The sequence below is a fragment of the Falco peregrinus genome, chromosome 2 (genome assembly GCF_023634155.1).
Source record: "Falco peregrinus isolate bFalPer1 chromosome 2, bFalPer1.pri, whole genome shotgun sequence".
Lineage (NCBI taxonomy): Eukaryota > Metazoa > Chordata > Aves > Falconiformes > Falconidae > Falco > Falco peregrinus.
Window position 1 is genome coordinate 82,233,143 of NC_073722.1, and position 17,898 is coordinate 82,251,040.

General features: G+C 46.8%; 1 protein-coding gene and 1 long non-coding RNA gene across 2 annotated transcripts in view; one reads left to right on the plus strand and one right to left on the minus strand.

Annotated features, from left to right (window-relative positions):
• Window positions 1-12,545: 12,545 nt before the first annotated feature.
• On the minus strand, window positions 12,546-16,394 carry LOC114010221 (uncharacterized). Its single transcript, XR_008745984.1, has 3 exons — window positions 16,280-16,394; window positions 14,653-15,492; window positions 12,546-13,278 (listed from the first exon to the last, which is right to left on the minus strand). It is a non-coding gene; the product is annotated as an uncharacterized LOC114010221 (long non-coding RNA).
• TLL1 (tolloid like 1) overlaps window positions 14,717-17,898 on the plus strand; it is a 139,860-nt gene continuing 136,678 nt past the window's right edge. Inside the window, exon 1 of the mRNA XM_005230497.3 lies at window positions 14,717-16,515. Coding sequence (XP_005230554.1) covers window positions 16,359-16,515 — 157 coding nt within the window. The 5' untranslated portion in view covers window positions 14,717-16,358. The remainder of the gene's footprint in view (window positions 16,516-17,898) is intronic.

Consider the following 17,898-nt stretch of genomic DNA (forward strand, 5'->3'; position numbering starts at 1 on the left):
AAAGAGTAACAAACACCCATTGTGTGGTTCAGGCTTTCAGCTTGAAAACAAGTTGTACACTTACCAGAGACTTGTGCTGGGGAGGAGGGGACGGTGTCCATTTTATGACGGATTTAGAAGCTTCATGCATTTAAGTTAGAACTCTTAACAAAAGGTTAAATTTCCTTCAAAATGAAAGTGCCGTTCCATGTCTGACTTGACAGAGCACCCACGGAGGAACAGCACTCTGGCAGCAGGGTCTGAGGGATGTCTGTTTGCCAGGTAGGCTTGTTGGTGTGGGGAGTATGGAGAGACTCACCAGCATCCTTCTGGAGCGAGCAAGTACGTGAGCCGGTGGGAATCGGAACGCAGGATTTGAAAATAGTTTCATCTGGCAGAATTTCATTAAAATGGGAACATCTCTGGGAAACATTTAAACATTAATGAATAGGCAAATTGAGAATAGAAAAATGTTCAATAAAAATAGCAGTGTTGTTGTTTTCCCCTCCAGTTGGCTTTACTGGTATTTCTCCTTGCATACCATATAGTAGTAGTTGGTACTGTTCCGTGTGGCTGGTTTTTTTGGCTTAGGAGTTTTGGTTATTTTCAAATGTCTTTGCTTACAACTGTTGATGGTTATATTCAGAAAACAATATTGAGCAGTCTTAATCACTCCAGAGTTAAGAAATAGAGTTAAAACTATTGAGACCATTATAGTTCAATCCCCATGTACATTACAAGATAGTCTTTAATTACATGATCTCATTCTTTGTTTTCCCGGAGGACCCTGCCTCATTCAGTGTGCAGGATGAACAGTGCTTGGAATGAATCAGCACAACACTGAAAGAGTCTGTTGTTTGCAAGACTCATCTCAGTTGTTGAGGAAGTTGGGATATGTGTTTTGAATGAGTTGGGATGTCAAGAAAAGAAAGGATGATCTTGTAGCTGAGGAAACTGTCTGTTGCCCTCGAGAATGAGTTTCTCTCACTGTCTCTTCCGAAAAGATCCTGTAAGGTACTGTTTTGGAGGAGAAAAAGCAAAGAACTTTTCTCAGGTATCCATTAACTGTGAACACCTAACTTTCTTAGAAGTCTGAGGGCATGCATCCACACTGTATATTACCAAAATTTTACTCTTGTTTTCCAACTGGTTGATCACTTAGCAACTGCTCCCATTTTTCTCTTCCCCGATTACATGACTAAATGTAATGGCAGTACATTAGTAGTCTAAAAATATTTCTTTGTATGTGAGCACTTATTCAGTCTGTCATTATTGTGCGTTTTAGCACTCTGTTGTAAGGGTCTGAACATCAAAACCTTTTTTCAGTGAGAGTTTGGATTTGGTGTTTCTCCCAGCAAACAGTAAAGGGAGAGGTAACAAAAAGGGAGATCACTCTGATAGTTCTACTGGATTCGAATATATTTTTTAGTCATAAAAGGTTATTTTGCTTTTTAAGTAGTTATTCATCATAGATGCTAGGTAAATTCATAAACTCATATCGGGTGTTTTTACTTGAGTTTTTATGAACACCAATCAACCCTAGTCCAAGATAATAAAAACTGAGCTTGATGAGAATATTCCAGGGTTGAGGAGAGTCTGGATGAGGCTGTGACTGTGAGCATGGAAGTGTGTGTGCTCAGCAGAGATGGGAAGGGGAATATCACTGCCACTGCAGTACCGGTGCCCTGAGGCACAGAGTCAATACTACTGAGCAAGAGAGGCCGCCAGCCAGGGGCGCTCAGAGCAGCGCAGCCCTGCTGTGTGCCACCCTGTGGGATGCAGCTTACATCAGACTCCTTCAATTCAAGGAAATTGGGTCTAGGTAGTAGAGAATGGCTTTCAGAAGGCCAGTTAAGTCATAGAGCTTATTCTGTCAGGCTTACGCTTTATAGTACGAGCAACTTTGAACCTCCCAATCTTCTGAATCTTACATTAGAATCCAGTTACAGTCTGGGAAAAAAAATAATTCAGGGCTTGTCTACCTCACCTCCATCTTTTCTTATTTAGTAAGAACAATAACTATGGGTCACTTCAAATGGTCAGAGCTGTCTGTTTCCTTAAATCTTTCTTTGGATAGACTGAGAAGTGCTACTTTGAGATTTTTTTTCCTATTTCCTGTATCAACTTAGCAATCTGATGTAATTCAGGTGGAGGACAGTACTTCTAAATCTGTCATGACAATAGAACTGTGTTCAAATAAATGAATGCAAAAATAATACTTAACCTTATTGGCCTAGTGTTACCCAGAGATGTAAAAAACCAGAGACTGTGACAGATCAGGTGACATCAGTTTTTCCTTAATACTAATATTAGTAGCAAGCCTGGGGATATAGAAAGTACTGTGCAGTTCATTGCCTTCTTTTTGAATGATCAAATCTCTCTGTATGAGAAGGGCTATAAATACTCTCTTTGTTTATTCTGCAGCCCAAGGGCAAATCTATGATAGAGACAAGATTCTGCAGCCGCAGAGTTATAGAAAACTCAGCATTCTGCTGTGCCATTAATAGAAGCCTCTAAGTACTTTTAAGATTACCTAAAAATAAGACAGTGTAGGTCTTCTGGTTTGTAGACAAATTCATTAGAGACCTGGTGGAAAGGTAATTCCTTTCCATACATAAAAATGTATTGGTAAACAAATCTTCAGAAGCAACGTTTTCTAAAGAATACCTTCGCAAATATGTGGGTAAAACTTGCACTTAAGTACATGCCCAATGTGAAATTCATATCTAAATTAAAATGCAATAACTTGAAAATGTTGGTTGTGAGCCAGCCAACATGAGAAGTCTCTGTAATCAAGGTGCTTGGCACTTGTAGTGAAAAAGGATAATTCTAGTCTAAACAGATTCTGAGGCTACTACTGCAAAAAAACCCTCATCTGTTCCATTTTGCTTACAAATAGACCAACTAAAACTGCCCACAACCAATGGCTGTAAGTAGCACTTGACTTTATCAATAGATAATGGTATAGCACCAATGACAAAACTTAGTTCAAAGCTGTAATGCAAATGAAAGATTGAGCTACTGGGACCTCCCTGGATGTGGACTCCAGCACATTCCTAGACCAAGCAGACGTGTCACATGTTCCGTTTTGAGCGCCCTTGGAGAATTAGATAGGATTTCTCCTTTTGTTACTCCTCCTGGGTGGCTGTCTCAGAATCCCAGTTTAATATAATTCTTGAGCAGTTTGTAGCCATTTTCCCCTTGTGCTGATGCTGTTTTTATTGCATAGTTAATGTTTCCCATACTTTTATAGGAAGCTAACATATCCCTTCACATGATTTTGAAGTGCTCTCTTAATAGCATGCTGGAAGAGAGGCTCTCCATTCCATTGATCAAAAGAATGGTCAGGATTATATGCACCACTTCAAATACTGTTCATATATACTCCAGCTTGTAGTAACATCATCAATGTTGCTCTTTTTTACTGGAAATATCTTGCCTTAGAGAGGCTTGGATTGTATTTCTCTTTCACGGGCATATGAGGTTGATGATAGTTTTGTTTGGCTATTTAATCCATAGCTCTCTTGGATCACTCTCTATGCCTGAGGTCCCAGAAAGAATTCTTGTTATTACCCTTTATGACCTTGCACTCTGTATAATTAATTTTCATATGATTACTATTACTTTGGCTCCCAAGGTCATTCACTTCTACTATGATAGCACAGGTCCCTTCTGCATGGATAATTCACCTCAATAATGTATTCTCAACAAATTTCAGTTGCATACTTTTATTTTGAATGGTAAGTTTAGCAATGAAAGTGTTAAATAGTATTTGCCCTATGTTGGCTTTTGAGGATGCCACCTAGAAAATTGTAAGAACAACTTCTAGTCCAGTATTCCTCTACAGTCTGTGTAAAGAAGGTAGATTCACAGTTTATCTAGCATCACTGAATTGTTGCTCCTTGCAGTATTTGAGAAATATTTCCAAATATTACATGAACCTTGTGCTTACATCAATAAGGATGATATTTATACAGAAAGTAACTCGAATGGAATACAAAGGTTCTTAAATGGAAAACAGGTGCCTAGGAAAACAACGCAGGGATTTTCTGTACATTTAATTTAGTTGCACCTATGCAATATAGTATTAAATGTCTTAGTCTGAAATGGGTAGTAAAAGACAAACTGACAGCAGGAAAACTATCTCTCATTTGGAAAATGACAAGTCTGTGTTTCTTCTTTCTTTGAGAAGAAAAAAATACAGTTCTCTACAACAATATAAAGCAATGCTGACACCTACAGAGAATGTATGTAAATATCAACTTAGAATTTGCATTTTCAGTGAGGATTTCCAGCATTATTTCATTAATTCATTTCCAGAACAAATGAATTAAAGCAAGCTCTGAGAACTTTTAAGAAAAATAAATCTTTATCTTCTGCTTAGGTCAATCCTTCGTAAATCAGACAAAAGTTTGAACATAAACTGTATGCTTTGAAAATTATATAATTTACTTTCAGTTAATGTACACTTCCAATTGCAGAAAAATAATTTCTTTACAAATTGATTCACACAGTTGTGGGGGACCCAACAGCCAGGAACCAAGCCATCAGTCCGATGTGCATTGCTGCACAGAACCAGGTTTCCTGCCTCTGGTGGGCTGTGCCCCCTTCCCTCCCCCACTGTCACACAGGATTACATTACATTTTCAGCCTCTGTGCTCAGCCAGCAGGTCTATAACAACCTTTGTGTAGTAATTGCCCATATGTGGAGCAGCTAAAGAAAAATTAGCCTAACATATTGAGAGATCACATAGATGAGGCATAGTCCCTTTGTTGTGTGTTTGTTCCCCAGTGTACTCTGAGTTATGCAAGCTGTGATTCTCACCCCACTGGTGCAGATAGGTGAACTCCTTTCTTTCTAATCATATGATAGGCATTTTAAACATATAGTGGCAGTATAACTAACAAGGAATTCTCCGCACTAGTTGTTTTCTCAGAGGCAGTTTGTAGACTTGACGGTACCTTGCTTAAAATCATGATTTTGCGAAGTGACCAAAGCCTTGACAGGAGGCACTAGGCCACTTAAGCTCTGGGAAAATGGGAGACAGCAGTAGTGTGCTCTCCCAGTGATTGTGTCACCCGTGCTCCTGCCACCACAACATCTGGGAGGGTTTCAGGTTCTCAGTACGGCTCAGACCCAGCCCAGCTCGTGAACAAATGGTCGGTCGGGATGGCCGAGTGGCCGGAGTGCTTGCCTTGGGGTTCAGGGGGGTTGACCAGGAAGCTACAGATCAGCAGGCAATACTGTTCATTAAAGACAAGTCATGATTATCTTGATGGAAAACCCTGAGTCAAAAGCCCTCATTCCAGGCCTCTACTGCCGCTTTGGAACTGAATGTATCACAAGACACTAATAAGTGTCTTTGAAAAATGGGCATGTTTAATATCCCGGAATCTTTTCAGCTGATAGATAACGGTGCTTTACCCGTCAGATTGCCAAGATCTTTAACTGTTTGGACTAGTTACTGTGTATTTTCATTTCTGTTGGCAACCACAGTATTAAAGTTCTGGTGTGTTTATTTTTAGCGTTAGGTAGAATTGTTGCTGTGCTTAATCAATAAATTGTAGGAATGAAAACAGTAGACTCGCCCTTTTCATACTATATTTGTGGCCCTAAAAGTGTGTCTACACTACGTATGTAAGTGCATGCAAGTTTGATATATAGCGTTACCGTATGTGCAGACACATACTCTGATGCGTGCATATGACCACCGAATCGATCTTAGTTGGGGGCACGAACCGCGTTAAGCAGGGCCCGCTCCCCTTCGCTAACGGCACCGTTGCGGTTTCGGCCTGTCATTCCCGCGTGAGCCTGGGGCTCAGCCGGCCCCGGGTCAGCCCCGCTGTGCCGCTGCCTCTGCCCGGGGCGCCGCCGCCCACGCTCCGCCGGCCGTTCCCGGTGCCGGGGCGCTGCCGCCCGGCCGCGGGCACGTCGGTGCCGGCCGCGCACCCACCGGGGGCCGGGGCTGTGCCCGCAGCTCAGTCGGGCGGCAGCAGCGCGGCCCGCAGGTTTGCTGCTGTGCCGGAGGTGGGGGTGCTGCTGCGCTCCCCCCGCCGGCCCGTGCCGCTGCGCTGCACCCGCGCCCTGTCCCGCAGGCGGCGCGGGGCGCCCCGGGGTGGGGGTGGGGGGCAGCCACGGGGGTGTCCGCCCGGTGCCCCCGGGAGCTGCGGCAGCCCCGCCGCCCGGGCTCGCGCTAGGGGTCGCAGGGCGCCCGACAGCCGCCCGAGGGCGGGGGGGGGGGGCGTCCGGGCCGTGCTGCGGCGGCGCTGGCCGCCCCGGGGCGGCGGGCTTGGCCCGGGAGGGAAACAGCCGCCCGTTCCCGTTCAGCACTGCCGAGGCTGCCCGTGCGGGGCAGCTTCACCGGGGCCGGCGTTCGCTGGGGACCCGGCCGGGTGGCGCCCCCGGTGTGTGCGCGTGGGACGGGCGTAACGAACCGTCCGCAAGTACCGGCCTCTTCTCCCAGGGAAGTCCCTGAGCTGCCACTGCTGTTTCAGCACCGCTCTAGCAAACTACCTGATTCACTTAATTATGTCCACACCGAAGGACTGCATTAAAAATGTAGGCGACACCAATGATATTTCTTGTAAACGTTCTGACTCTGAAGTATAACCACGGTTGGGTTTCAGAAGAGGACTTTCTCATCTAGTTTGCCGCTGCTTTTTAAACCAAATCTCGGGCATGTTCCTATGTCTGTATTTCCCCAGCAAACAAATACTCTGCTCCTGTGGTGACAGCAAGGATGGGAGTTAGAGAAAGAAACGTAACAAGCGATAACGGCAAAAGATCCAAATTTACTGACGGAGACAACTGGCAAACTGCTCTGTTCCCTATAGTAAATGGAATGTGGACAGGAGTAGGAAACTCGCTCCAGATACATCAAGCAGCCTTATTCTGAGTCAACTGAAATATGCAAATATCAAAAGCTGTATTCAATAAATAGTTGGACATTTAACACCAATTGAAGTAATTTCTTATAAAGAAAAAATAAAAATGAATGGAAAGTAGAGCTGAGTGACTAAGTAATGGCTTTCAGCATTATTTATGTATGCATACAGAGAAAAGAAAACAGGCTTAGGAAGGAGAAGTAGTAGAAGAGCTTTTCACAAATTGAAGACTGACTGAACCATTCAGAAGTCATGAGCTATCACTTCAGCAGAGTCAACTCTTAAACCAGCAAAGTATTTCTGACTGTTTTCACTGGTAGCATTTTGTGCAAAATTCAAAGGTTTGTTACAAACGTTTCTAGTACAAGGATTTTGATAGTGTCTTCTTGCATTAATCTCCAATATCTGTCCTGCAAACCGCTGCTCATGCCATTTGCTGAAAAAGGATTCACACAGATACACATTGGCTTAAGGTGGATTGCGTTAGGGGGTTTTTTTAGTTGCTTGGAATTAAGCAATTTAATTTTGGAAGTGGTTTGATCTCAGACTTCAGTTTGTGTCCTGTATATCGTGAGTGTGTGTGTATGTAAAGGTATATGTGCACACAATCACCAATAGCTATCTCTACAGTCATCCGTAACATCTCTAGTATTGCAAATTGTATAGCTTTGAGGAGAGGGGACAAAAAATTAATTGCAAAAGCTTAGTGTTGTAATGGTGCTGAAGGAAAACTCTACTGAAATGGCTGCAAGTTGAGCTCAAATTGTAATACATATGTATATTTGCTATATATGTGTAATTACTCTAAAATGTATATTATTTACAGCCAATATCGATTGGTGTTTGCACAAAACTATAACCTTGGTGAGTGAAAGACCATCCATCTTTAAAATACAATAGGATCCGTGAATCCTCCAGACAAAGGTTATTAATTATTGCTGCATGGTGCATCAGTGTCATCTTTTAAAAAAAAAAAAAGCTTATGCTGCATAGTCTTGTAGTAAAGAATTGACAATAAGAACAGTAATGATAATTGTAGAGAGAACAGGGTCATTTGAATGCAATTAAATTAGTTTTGCCATAGACATTTATGACCTTATGCCACTGAAGGTTAGAAAAAGGTACTAGCTAAGCCAGCTTAGGTATATGAGGGTTTTTTGGAGAGCTGCACTGTAAAATTCAGTGGGTATGATAGTACCTGTATTAATGAAATATATTTTAGACAATGTTGAAAGGGGTAAAAGTTCTTTGTCTGGTAGAGAACTTATGTAAATATTATGACAAATGAAACAAAGCTAATAACTACAGGACAATATTGCTGTCATTGATAGTGCTTGTATCACGATTTCTTACTGCTTTCTGTAAAACAATTGCTATTCTTACTCCTGGGAGTTGGCAATATGCTTTATTTTCAGCGACTCGGAGTTAGAAGAATAGATTGTGTCTGTGTAGAAAACCCAATTAGGGCAGGGTTCCCCTATGTGCTTTGATTCCTTACGTCCCATCTCAGCATTTTTCTGTATGTGCCAGAGAGGTTATCATACGTGATAAATTACAAAGTAAACTAAACCAGAGAGTTTTCATCTGAGCGTATGGCTCAAAACAGTGAATTCTGTTCTGCAAGGTGCTGAGCTGCCTCATCTTCTAGGAATGAATGGAAGATCAAAATGCTCAGCAGTCACTCAAGATCAGTCACTCATTAGAGGCTTTCTTCTGTCAAAAATCAGCCGCTGACCCCCAGCTATGCGACAGTATGCTGATATTGGAGGGTAAGATTAACCCTGTACACCTAGTCAGTCTCATTCAATGTCACTTCTCAGTCTAATAGCAACATTTGCTCATAGATGAAGGGTGAACAGGTCTAGGAGTAGCAATGTCAATGTTGTAGTTTGTTAAACTTACATTATCATATAATTGCCAAAGCAACTATGTTCACCAGCTATCAATAGCTAGAATGATAACTGATAAGTGATCCTGCTCAGCTCCTATGGAAGTCAAAGGCAAGTTTGCTGTTGACTTTGACAAGGAGCAGCCTCTTACAAAGTTGAGAACTGAATCCTGAATGCTTTACCAACTTGTAAAAATAAACTACAAACTTCAAAACAAACATATTTTAGCTGTTTTTTGCAAGCTAGACAATAAAGTAAACCAAATAAAATCAAGTTGGCAAACATTTAGATGTCACTTTTTCATCTGGCAGTCTCCATCTACCTTCTGAAGAACTGCAAGCTAAGCTCTGCTAAGCTCAAAGCTCATAACTTTGTTTTTTAATTAAGAGGAGGGCAGGATGCCTCCTAGTACTTGGAATGCAGCTGGTTTCAGACAAGTGAATATTTAATATGACCTCCTATACTAACCTCCTTTACCTTCTAGCTTTGAACGTTGCTTTAACAATTAAGCTCTTCTGGGCCTGTGTTTAAATAGCTGTCCACAGCTACTGCAGATTGATTTATTGCTTGATGAGGATCAGGGATGCTGAGCAAATACAGAACAGTTTCTAATTTAAGTAGTGCACCACTGGTTTTGTTGTTGTTGCTTGATTACTTGTTTTAATGTCAGTGTGTGTTCTCAATGTAGTTTTATGCTCTTCTGCAGTTTTTAGAGCATTAAAAATGGAGACAGTGTAAGACACATGATGTTATAAACAGAATCTGGTTGGATATCTAATATTAAAATTCCCTGACACTGCCTGCTGATAGGTATTGTTTAAGTTGCTTATATACCTTTGCTTAATTGTAAAGATTTGGAATTACATTTGCCATGCTAGGTACCTGCTGCAAGCTGATTTTTAATCTCTTGTTCTTCAACCTTTCTTTTAAAATATTGGCTTAAATTATGCAGGTATTTGAAAATGAAACTTGCAAATATATGGGTTTGCTCGTAATTAAAAATCATAGCAGTATTTTTGGAAGGGCTTCAGTATGTTCAGCCTGTAGCAAATGTAGTTAAATCTTGAGAACAGAAAGGAGGAGAGTAGCAGCCCTAATGTCAAGGGATGTATCCTTTTTTTCCTTTAATGTTACCATAGACTTAAATATCACCATGGTCAGCAGCTCTCTCACCCGAGCGTCTCACCTGCAATGACATTTTACATCACCGTTTTGAGCTGCGCCTTGCTGGGATCTGGACCTTAACTGGGAAGCAGCAATGATTTCACATGCTCAGTGCACCTGGGTTGTACCTGCGGGATGCAGAGGGGAAGGCTGGCTGACTCGAGCAGACGGGGAAGAACTGATCTTGCGGCATGGTAAAGTCTGCACGAAGCTCCTGAGAAAGAATGTGGGATGTGATTGGGAGAAATCGGCAATGGGAATGGCGGACATCTATTTGGGACAATGAAATTGTTTGCAGAATGAAACTGGGCTTGAGAAGTAACAAAGTTTGAAGGAAAAAAGGTAGATGGAGGGTTGCAGACAAGGAAAACTGCCTAAAGAGCAGTGTAAGGGCTGGAGCTAGGGTAACTGTAACTGGGAAATAAGGTCAAGGAGCAAGACCAGCTTTGTGGTGCGTACCTGGAGTAAAGAACAGGCAGGAAGGTGAACGTCAACATAACTAGAAGTTAAAACGGGTGAGAAGGCTTGAGAAAAGGATCAACTAGATAATGGGAGTGAAAACAAAACAACAACAACCAACCCTGCATAGCTGAAGATGAATCTGAAAGTGAGAAGTCCCAGAATAAGATTAAAGAGAAGTGCAACTAGGACAGCTGGAACTGGGATGAGAATCAAAAAATAGCATTAATAAGTTAAAAAAAAAACCACAACAAAACAGGGATGAACAGCCAAGACTGAAGACAGGTTTAGAAATAACAAGACAAGATAAGGCAAAATATGGTCATGGAAAGCAAGCAGATGGGATCGTGCTATTAAAAAACACCCTCTCCCGGAGCTTGGAAGGGATCCCAAGATGTGCTGTCCCTCTCCTGCCAGTAATAGCTGTGAAATCCAGTGGTGAAGAGAGACACATCTTTTCAAACACTGGGCCAAATGCAGGACTGCCTACTGGTGCTAACAGGCACTGCATGGAGGAGCAGATGATTCAAAGTGGTGGTTTAATTATGTGAGTGTCATTAATGATGGGGCTGTTGCTGGCAGGAGACCGGTCACGTTTATTCTAGAAACTGAAGGAAGTATTGAAGGAAAGGAATTACGGGAAGAGAAATAGTGTCTAAAGTCTTCAGAGAGCTGAACAGCTTGAAATTTGAGTCTTGGCCCTTGCCTCTGCCACAGAGCTCCTTGATAAAGCTGGTTCAAGGCTTTTAAATTACACTTCTTGCTAATTACTTGCTTCTCAGTTTTAGATGCCTGAAAACTCCAGGGTTTGAGTAGAAGTAGTTTGGGATACTTGGGGAGTAAAATTACTGCAGCTGAAAACAGCAGGAACCAGGCCTTGAAGAAATAAGGTTTTCTACAATGCCAAGTCCTGACAGGTCTATGAGATGTCAAACCAGACAATTTGCAGCTGTTTGCCATGTGTAATATTCATATCCTGTCACAATATCCCCTCATCTGAGGGGTGTACTATGAAACTAAACCGATTAATATTTTTGAAGCATATGAATACTGTAGCAACAAACTCCATAAAAAGCCCATGAGGAAATCAATAACTCTGTATAGAGAGCAGCATCTGAATAAGTGTGTAATGAATAAAGCATGGGCTGCGCTTTCAAAAATAAAACCAGAAAACAACATTGAAGAGCTTCTTGTGAATTAAGCACGGAGGTCTGTAGAAAAGAATTGTATGTGAACATGGAATGAACAACTGTCATAGTACAGGAGTGGATGTGGGAGACAATGGAGAAATAAGGTGTCACAGGTGAGCTCACTGCTGTGAGGATCCTGAGTGCCAGATTTTAACTTAAAAAGTTTAATTTTATTTATCTAGTTTACTCAGTTTATATTTACAATTGTTTATATGCCTGTTACCGTAGACAGTCTACTTGCCACAATGCGCTTTCAGCTTCAGTGTTTCCCCTACAGACTTAACAATTTTGGGAACTGCCAACTATTTAAACATGGTTTCAGCAGTTTTGGAAGTGCTGTAGGTACCTCTGAGCAAGGAACGGGTTTGTAAGATGATAAAAGCAGGAAGGTAGCCAGCTCCTGCTGAACTTCACTGTGTTAGCCTCCTGAAAACTCCCACGAGTCCCAGCCCCAAGGAGCTGACCAGCCATGGTCTTCAGCCTTCAAAGCTTTAGGCATGTGCTGAGCTTGATGCTTGTGAATAAGCCCATTGTGTCCACCCACCTAAAACGCCACACGAGATGGAGGCCTAAGCAGGAGACAGATAGCTAAAGAATGAGGAGGAGGTGTGAGCAACGATGTTTCAGATGTATTTTTTTAGTTCTGTGATTGTGTCTGTCTTTCTTACATACTTGTCCTTTTTTTTAAAGTGGTTTTTTTTTTTTTTGTATGTGGGAAGAGCAGAAAAGCCTCCAGCTTCCTGGTTTAAAAAAAAAAAAAAAAAAAAAAGAAAAAAGAAATACCACCACCACTTTTAGCATAACTGTATTTACCATTATCTGTGTCCCTGTAATATACCCCCAAACCAGAAAATTTAAGGGAAAAGGGAAAATGCTTGGAGTTTTGTTGTTGCTGTTGTGTTCCTTTGGTTGGTTTCCTTCCAGCTTAAGCATTCTGTCTTCCTGGCTATGTGTTCGTTTCTTTGGAAACGGCTGTAGGATGGATTTTTGATTGACTGTGTTGTCAGATGGATTATCAGAGTTGTGAGCTTTTTGGAATGGTAGACATGAATGTGCGATAAGAAAAATATATTTTGTACCTAAAATGTTTCAAAATTTTGCATCGTGAAAGAAGCTAGATTGAATATTTAATGGGTTACTTGGGGGGAAAAGTTTATTCTTTAAAAAAAATATCAGCCAGTTTGGTTACTAGGAAAAAACTTCTCTTAATGTGAGCAAAGGTTTTTACTAATGTGACTGGGGGGAATATTCATACCTAAGCAATGCAGAATAGTTCCTGCAGAGCTGTAACGCTTATTTTAAACAGTAATACTAATGTGTAGCTGTGCTGGATTACAAGCAGAAAGCAGCTTTCACCCTGACCTATACACACATTTATTTGTTACATCACGAACATGCCCAGGTTTCTGCACAGGTCCCACCTGGCATTCCCGAGTGTTTCCTGCCTCAGCCAGGGCTCTGCCGGGCCGCCATCCTCGCACTGCCACTGCCGGTGGTGCTGCTCTGCCAGCCCTGGCGGTGCTGAGGTCAGGGGCAGGTGCCGCTTGGAGGCTGAGGGTGACGTCAGTGCCTACCTTGCTGGGAGAGTTAATCGCCCGCCGGAGAGAGACTCTGATCATCTTCTCACTGGGGAGACTGGTGTGCTCAGGATCGCATGTTGTATGTTCGATCCTCTTGCTGAAGCCGTCAGCAAGGTCAGTGTTCCGAAGGCTCTGTGGACAAACGTGAGCTTGTTAGGCAGAGGCCGTTCCTCTCCGGGGTGGAGGCACACGGGCTCAGGAAAGAAAATTAACTTTGTAAAGGTGTGCATGTATGAAACAAGACTGGGCAGAATGACAAAACCAGGTTAGGGAGGTCAGTATGTGAAATGAGCATGTAGTTAATGGCATTGTAAGATAAACTGTCTCCTTGGCGGACATAAACAATAACAGAAACTAGCTTTCAGATCGGATCAAACTGGTTTCTCCAGCCAATGACAGCCCACCAAACTGTGACACTGGGAAGTGAAGGGGCCGTCGGGCCCGACGCTGCCCTGATGGATTGACAGGAATGGTCTCCGGTATCTTCCCTGGGGTCTGTTCCAAGTGTCTGGGGTGGCTGGGCACAGCCAGCACCCTGAGGAGGAGGGCAAGGGACAGGCCACAAGTTTCCTAGGCTTTCCTGTGATCTGGTGTGTGGTGCTTTCTGAGGGCCTTGTGACACAGCAAACCCCGCTGCCGGGACAGAGAACAGTTACTCCTTACGGAAGGCTGCAGCCTTTCAGTGGTAGCTACTCATTCCTTGGCTTTCAACTTGGGAGCAGCAAGACTGAGTTGGGAGTAACGTGAGCACAACCTGGATGCCAAAAACATAAGGAAGCACAGCACATGGATGCTTCTGAGACACTGCTGTTACTCAGTGCTAGGCTGCGTAATGCGCCCTGTTATTAAGCTGTTATTAGCTCGGTCTTAACCAACCTTTCCAGTTTGAATGGTATGAACTGAGAGAGTGCCTATCTATAGCAGCGCTCACCCTTCGCCCGCAGGAGCGCAGGGGCAGGCTCGGGGTGGGCAGTACGCTGTGTCGCGATTTTACCACTCCGCCAACCCCCACCCCGGTTTTGGGAGCAGCTCAGCCTCGATAGCGGCGACAGCAAGCCGTGCCAACCCCGGCGATAGCGGCGACAGCAAGCCGTACCTTCCCCCCGGAGTTTGCGTAACCGCCTCCCGGGCGCTGCCCCCGCTCCCCCGGCCCCCCCGCACCTGGGGCGGCGCGGGCTGCCCGGGAGGCGCTGCGCCCCGGGGCCGCGGTGAGGGGCGCCCCGGGGCCGCCGGCTCGGCCTGCGCTGCTGGCACCGCCGGGGGAAGGGACTGTCTCCGGATTTCCACCCTTGCGCCAGGGGGAAGGAGACCGGGAAGTGCGGCGGGGCAAGCGGAGCGCTGCCCCTTTCAAAAGCCCGTGTTAAATGTGACACCCCGGCGAAGTGAGAGCAGGGGAAACTCCCCGCTACCTCGTCGTCGTCGTCGTCGTCGTCCCCCCCCCCCCCCCGCCCTTTCCCATGGAAACTCGTAAGAGGAGGAGGAGAGTTTGTTACGGAAAAGTCTCACCTTGGTCTGAAACAGTTCTAGGCGTTCCTGCAGGATCGGAGCAGCACGTCTCGGGGGAGGGGAGGAGGCAGGCAGGGAGGGAGCGAGATCTTCAACTACCTATATATATATTTATTTTTTTCCGCTTGATCTTACTTTATCCCTGCAGCACGTATCTCCACCCCCTCCCCACCCCCGGGCTGGCCGCGGAGGAGGCTTTGCGCGCCGATCCCCGCCCGGGCTCAGCGCAGACCCGGCCCCGCCGCCCGGCTCGGCGCGCCTGGGCGCTGGCGGGGCGCAGCAGGGCTCCGCGGAACCCCGCTTGGGAAACACACCTCCGCCGCTTCCCCGGAGAGCCACGTGAGAGCAGGGGAGCCCGACTGCAAGATCTCAGCGCTGCCGGTGCCTGCTGCAATCTTACTTTTTGTTTGCCTTGATTATTTTCTTTTTTCTGTTTGTTTGTTTGCTCTTACTTTCATTTTGGAACCGGTTCCCAGCTGCTTGGCTGAACTTCTGGAGACCGATGGACCTTTTATATTGCTTTCCTCTGTTTTAAACAAACTATGGACGCTTAAACTTTTCTTTTTCCCCCTCCCCCTCGCTCCTTAACCCCCACCCGTCAGCTCATGGGGCTAACACTGCAAAGCAGACGCAGCAGAGGGAGGAATACACAGGCACTGATTTATTTTCCCCTCTCCTAAATTGCAGCTAATTCTTCTCATCGTCCTCCTCATCACCCGTTCTCTCGAGCTTTTTTGGCTGCCGGGTGTCGATCTGTGCATTGTTTTATCTCATCTCGATTCTTTTGTTGTTGTTGTTGTTGTTGTTTAAATGCCGACCACTGCTTATCTGGAGAGAAAGCTATATGGAGATAGAAGCATATAGTGAATGCGTGTGTGTTTCCATAAGACTATCAAGGGAGCAGATCAGAAGCAGCCCGGATCCTGACCCTGACTGTATGAATAAGTAAGCAGGATGCTGACGACTGTGTGTTAGTTGCCTGTAAGGTTTTCGTAAGTTAAAGGGGGACGGAGGAGGGGGGACAGACCAGAGACAGAGCTTAGAGTGTTTGTGCAGAGGGGGGGAAGCTCTGACACTTTGCTCCCTCCAGCATCGCTGCTGCCTCCCATCACTAGGGCTCCGCGGTTTGCTCCAGCGCACCCCCACCCCCCTACCCCCCCACCCCCGCTCCCTTTTCTTTCCTTCCTTCCTTCTTTCTTTCTCGTTCCCCCTCTCCCCGCGGCAGTTTGCTGATGTGCAGCCCGGATCCATCTTCTGGCAGCAGCAGCGGGACCGGGCGCGGCGGCGCGGCGGGGCGCGGGCCGGGCGCGGAGCGGGGCGCGGACAGCCGCCGCCGCCGCGGGAAGTTCGGCGGGGGCCTGACAGCGGGGGGACGCCCTGACGGACGGGATCTCCCGGCCTGAGCCCACCCCCTGCGCCCACCCACGCACCCGGCGACTTCTCCCTGGCGAGGTGGCGGGCCGCGGGCGGGGGGGCCCGCGGCGCTCATGCTCCTCGCTTCGTGCTGCACCCGCCTGACCGGGGCTACCTAGGGCGCACCGTCTGTCGGACCAGCCTCCGGGTGGAGAAGGAAAAAAACCCACCGACCCCCACCGTTCCCCAAAGCTGTGGTTCCTCCATTCCTTACCCTCCTTTCCCAAGCCGGCGTGGACAGCGGAGCCGGCCGCCTAATTCATCTGCACCCTGCCCGCCCTGCCCGGGGGAGGATGAAGATGCTTTGCTGGAGGATGGCACTGTGGCTGGCCGGGTGGACTGTCTGTGGGAAGCCTTCCTCCTGCTCTGGCCTTGATTATGACTACACTTACGATTTCACTGAGGAGGATAAAGCCGAGGCGATAGATTATAAGGATCCTTGCAAAGCCGGTAAGTGACTTCCACGTCTAATACCGCTCCCCATCCCCTCCCCAGATGGTGACTTTGTCTCGGCTTTATTTACGGCGCTGTGCGTGAGGGGAGTCCCGGGCTCACCTGCTCCCCCCCGGGGCACCGGCTACAAGCGGAGCCGGAGCCCCGCGCCCGGCTGCCTCACCTGGGGAAGGTGCCCGGGACCCGCTTCCCTGGCGCGGCGGCGGGCAGGGCAGGGCAGGGCCAGGCGCCCCCGCTCCTCGTCCCCGCCGCCGGCGTGCCGGGGGGCCGGGCGGCCGACACACGCCGTCGCCGGGCGGGCGGGCGTCGCAGCGGGGCTCAAAGCTTTCGAGGCGGCACCGTGCCCGCTGCACCGGCCCGGCCGGGCCCCGCAGGCGGCGCCGGAGGGTGGCGGCTGCTCCCGGGGCCCTGCCCGCCCCGCGGGCCGCCTCTCGCCTTCCCCCAGCTCAACCTGTCGCCCCCGGGCAGGCAGCCCCTCTGCTGGGGCGGGCCCGGGGCGGGCCCTCGGCACCGGCCGCCCTATGAATGTGCATGTGCTGGGTGCGGGCCCGAGCGGCGGGGACGGCACGGTACGGCACGGCACGGTACGGCGCGGAGGGGCCGCCGGGCTTTGGGCCGTGCAGCTCCACGCGTGCGTGGGGTACGGGCCGCTCCGGTGCGGCGTGTGCTGCGGGCCGGTGCGGGCCCCCCGCGTTGGCCGAGCCTGTCGCCAGCTCTGTGGGACGAGCTGGGTTACGGCCCCTCGCACCGTGCAGAGCGGCGGGCGCTGTTCTACGTGTAGCCCACCGGTGCGGGACTTGGGTCTCCTCCGCTCCGGGTCCAGCTCTCCATGCTCTCCAGCGTTACCGGCGGGCGGGGCCGCTGTGTGCCGGTACCGTGTCCCCGCGGTGCTCTTGCCACCCACCCCCCGGCGCGTTAGGGACAGCCGTGCCCGCGCCCAGGGCCAGCTTCATTGTTTAACAAGTGCTGAAGTTTTCCAGCAGCCTTCTTTGCATTAATTAGGTATTTTATATCCTAAAAACTAGTTCAGCCAAGGGTTGCGTTCACCATGTCTGTGCGGTTTTGTTTAATTTATTGAGGAGAATGTGGTGAACGTATACGCCAAATATGCAGAAACTCTGTTTTTCTAATCACAAAGATATTTTGTTCTGAAGTGTGAAGCATTAGGTCCTACTTGCTTACAACTAAGGAATGCTCAAATTCAAAAGGAGCTGCAGCAACTGCAAACAAACATTCTTTTTTCCCTAGTTAGCACTCACAAATAAATATATGTGAGTAACTGGTCATGGTTAACTTGAACTGTTTTTATTCTGGTCTGTTATTCTTTAGGAACATTCATATGCATAATTTCATGTACTGAGAAACATGTATTTACTCTCA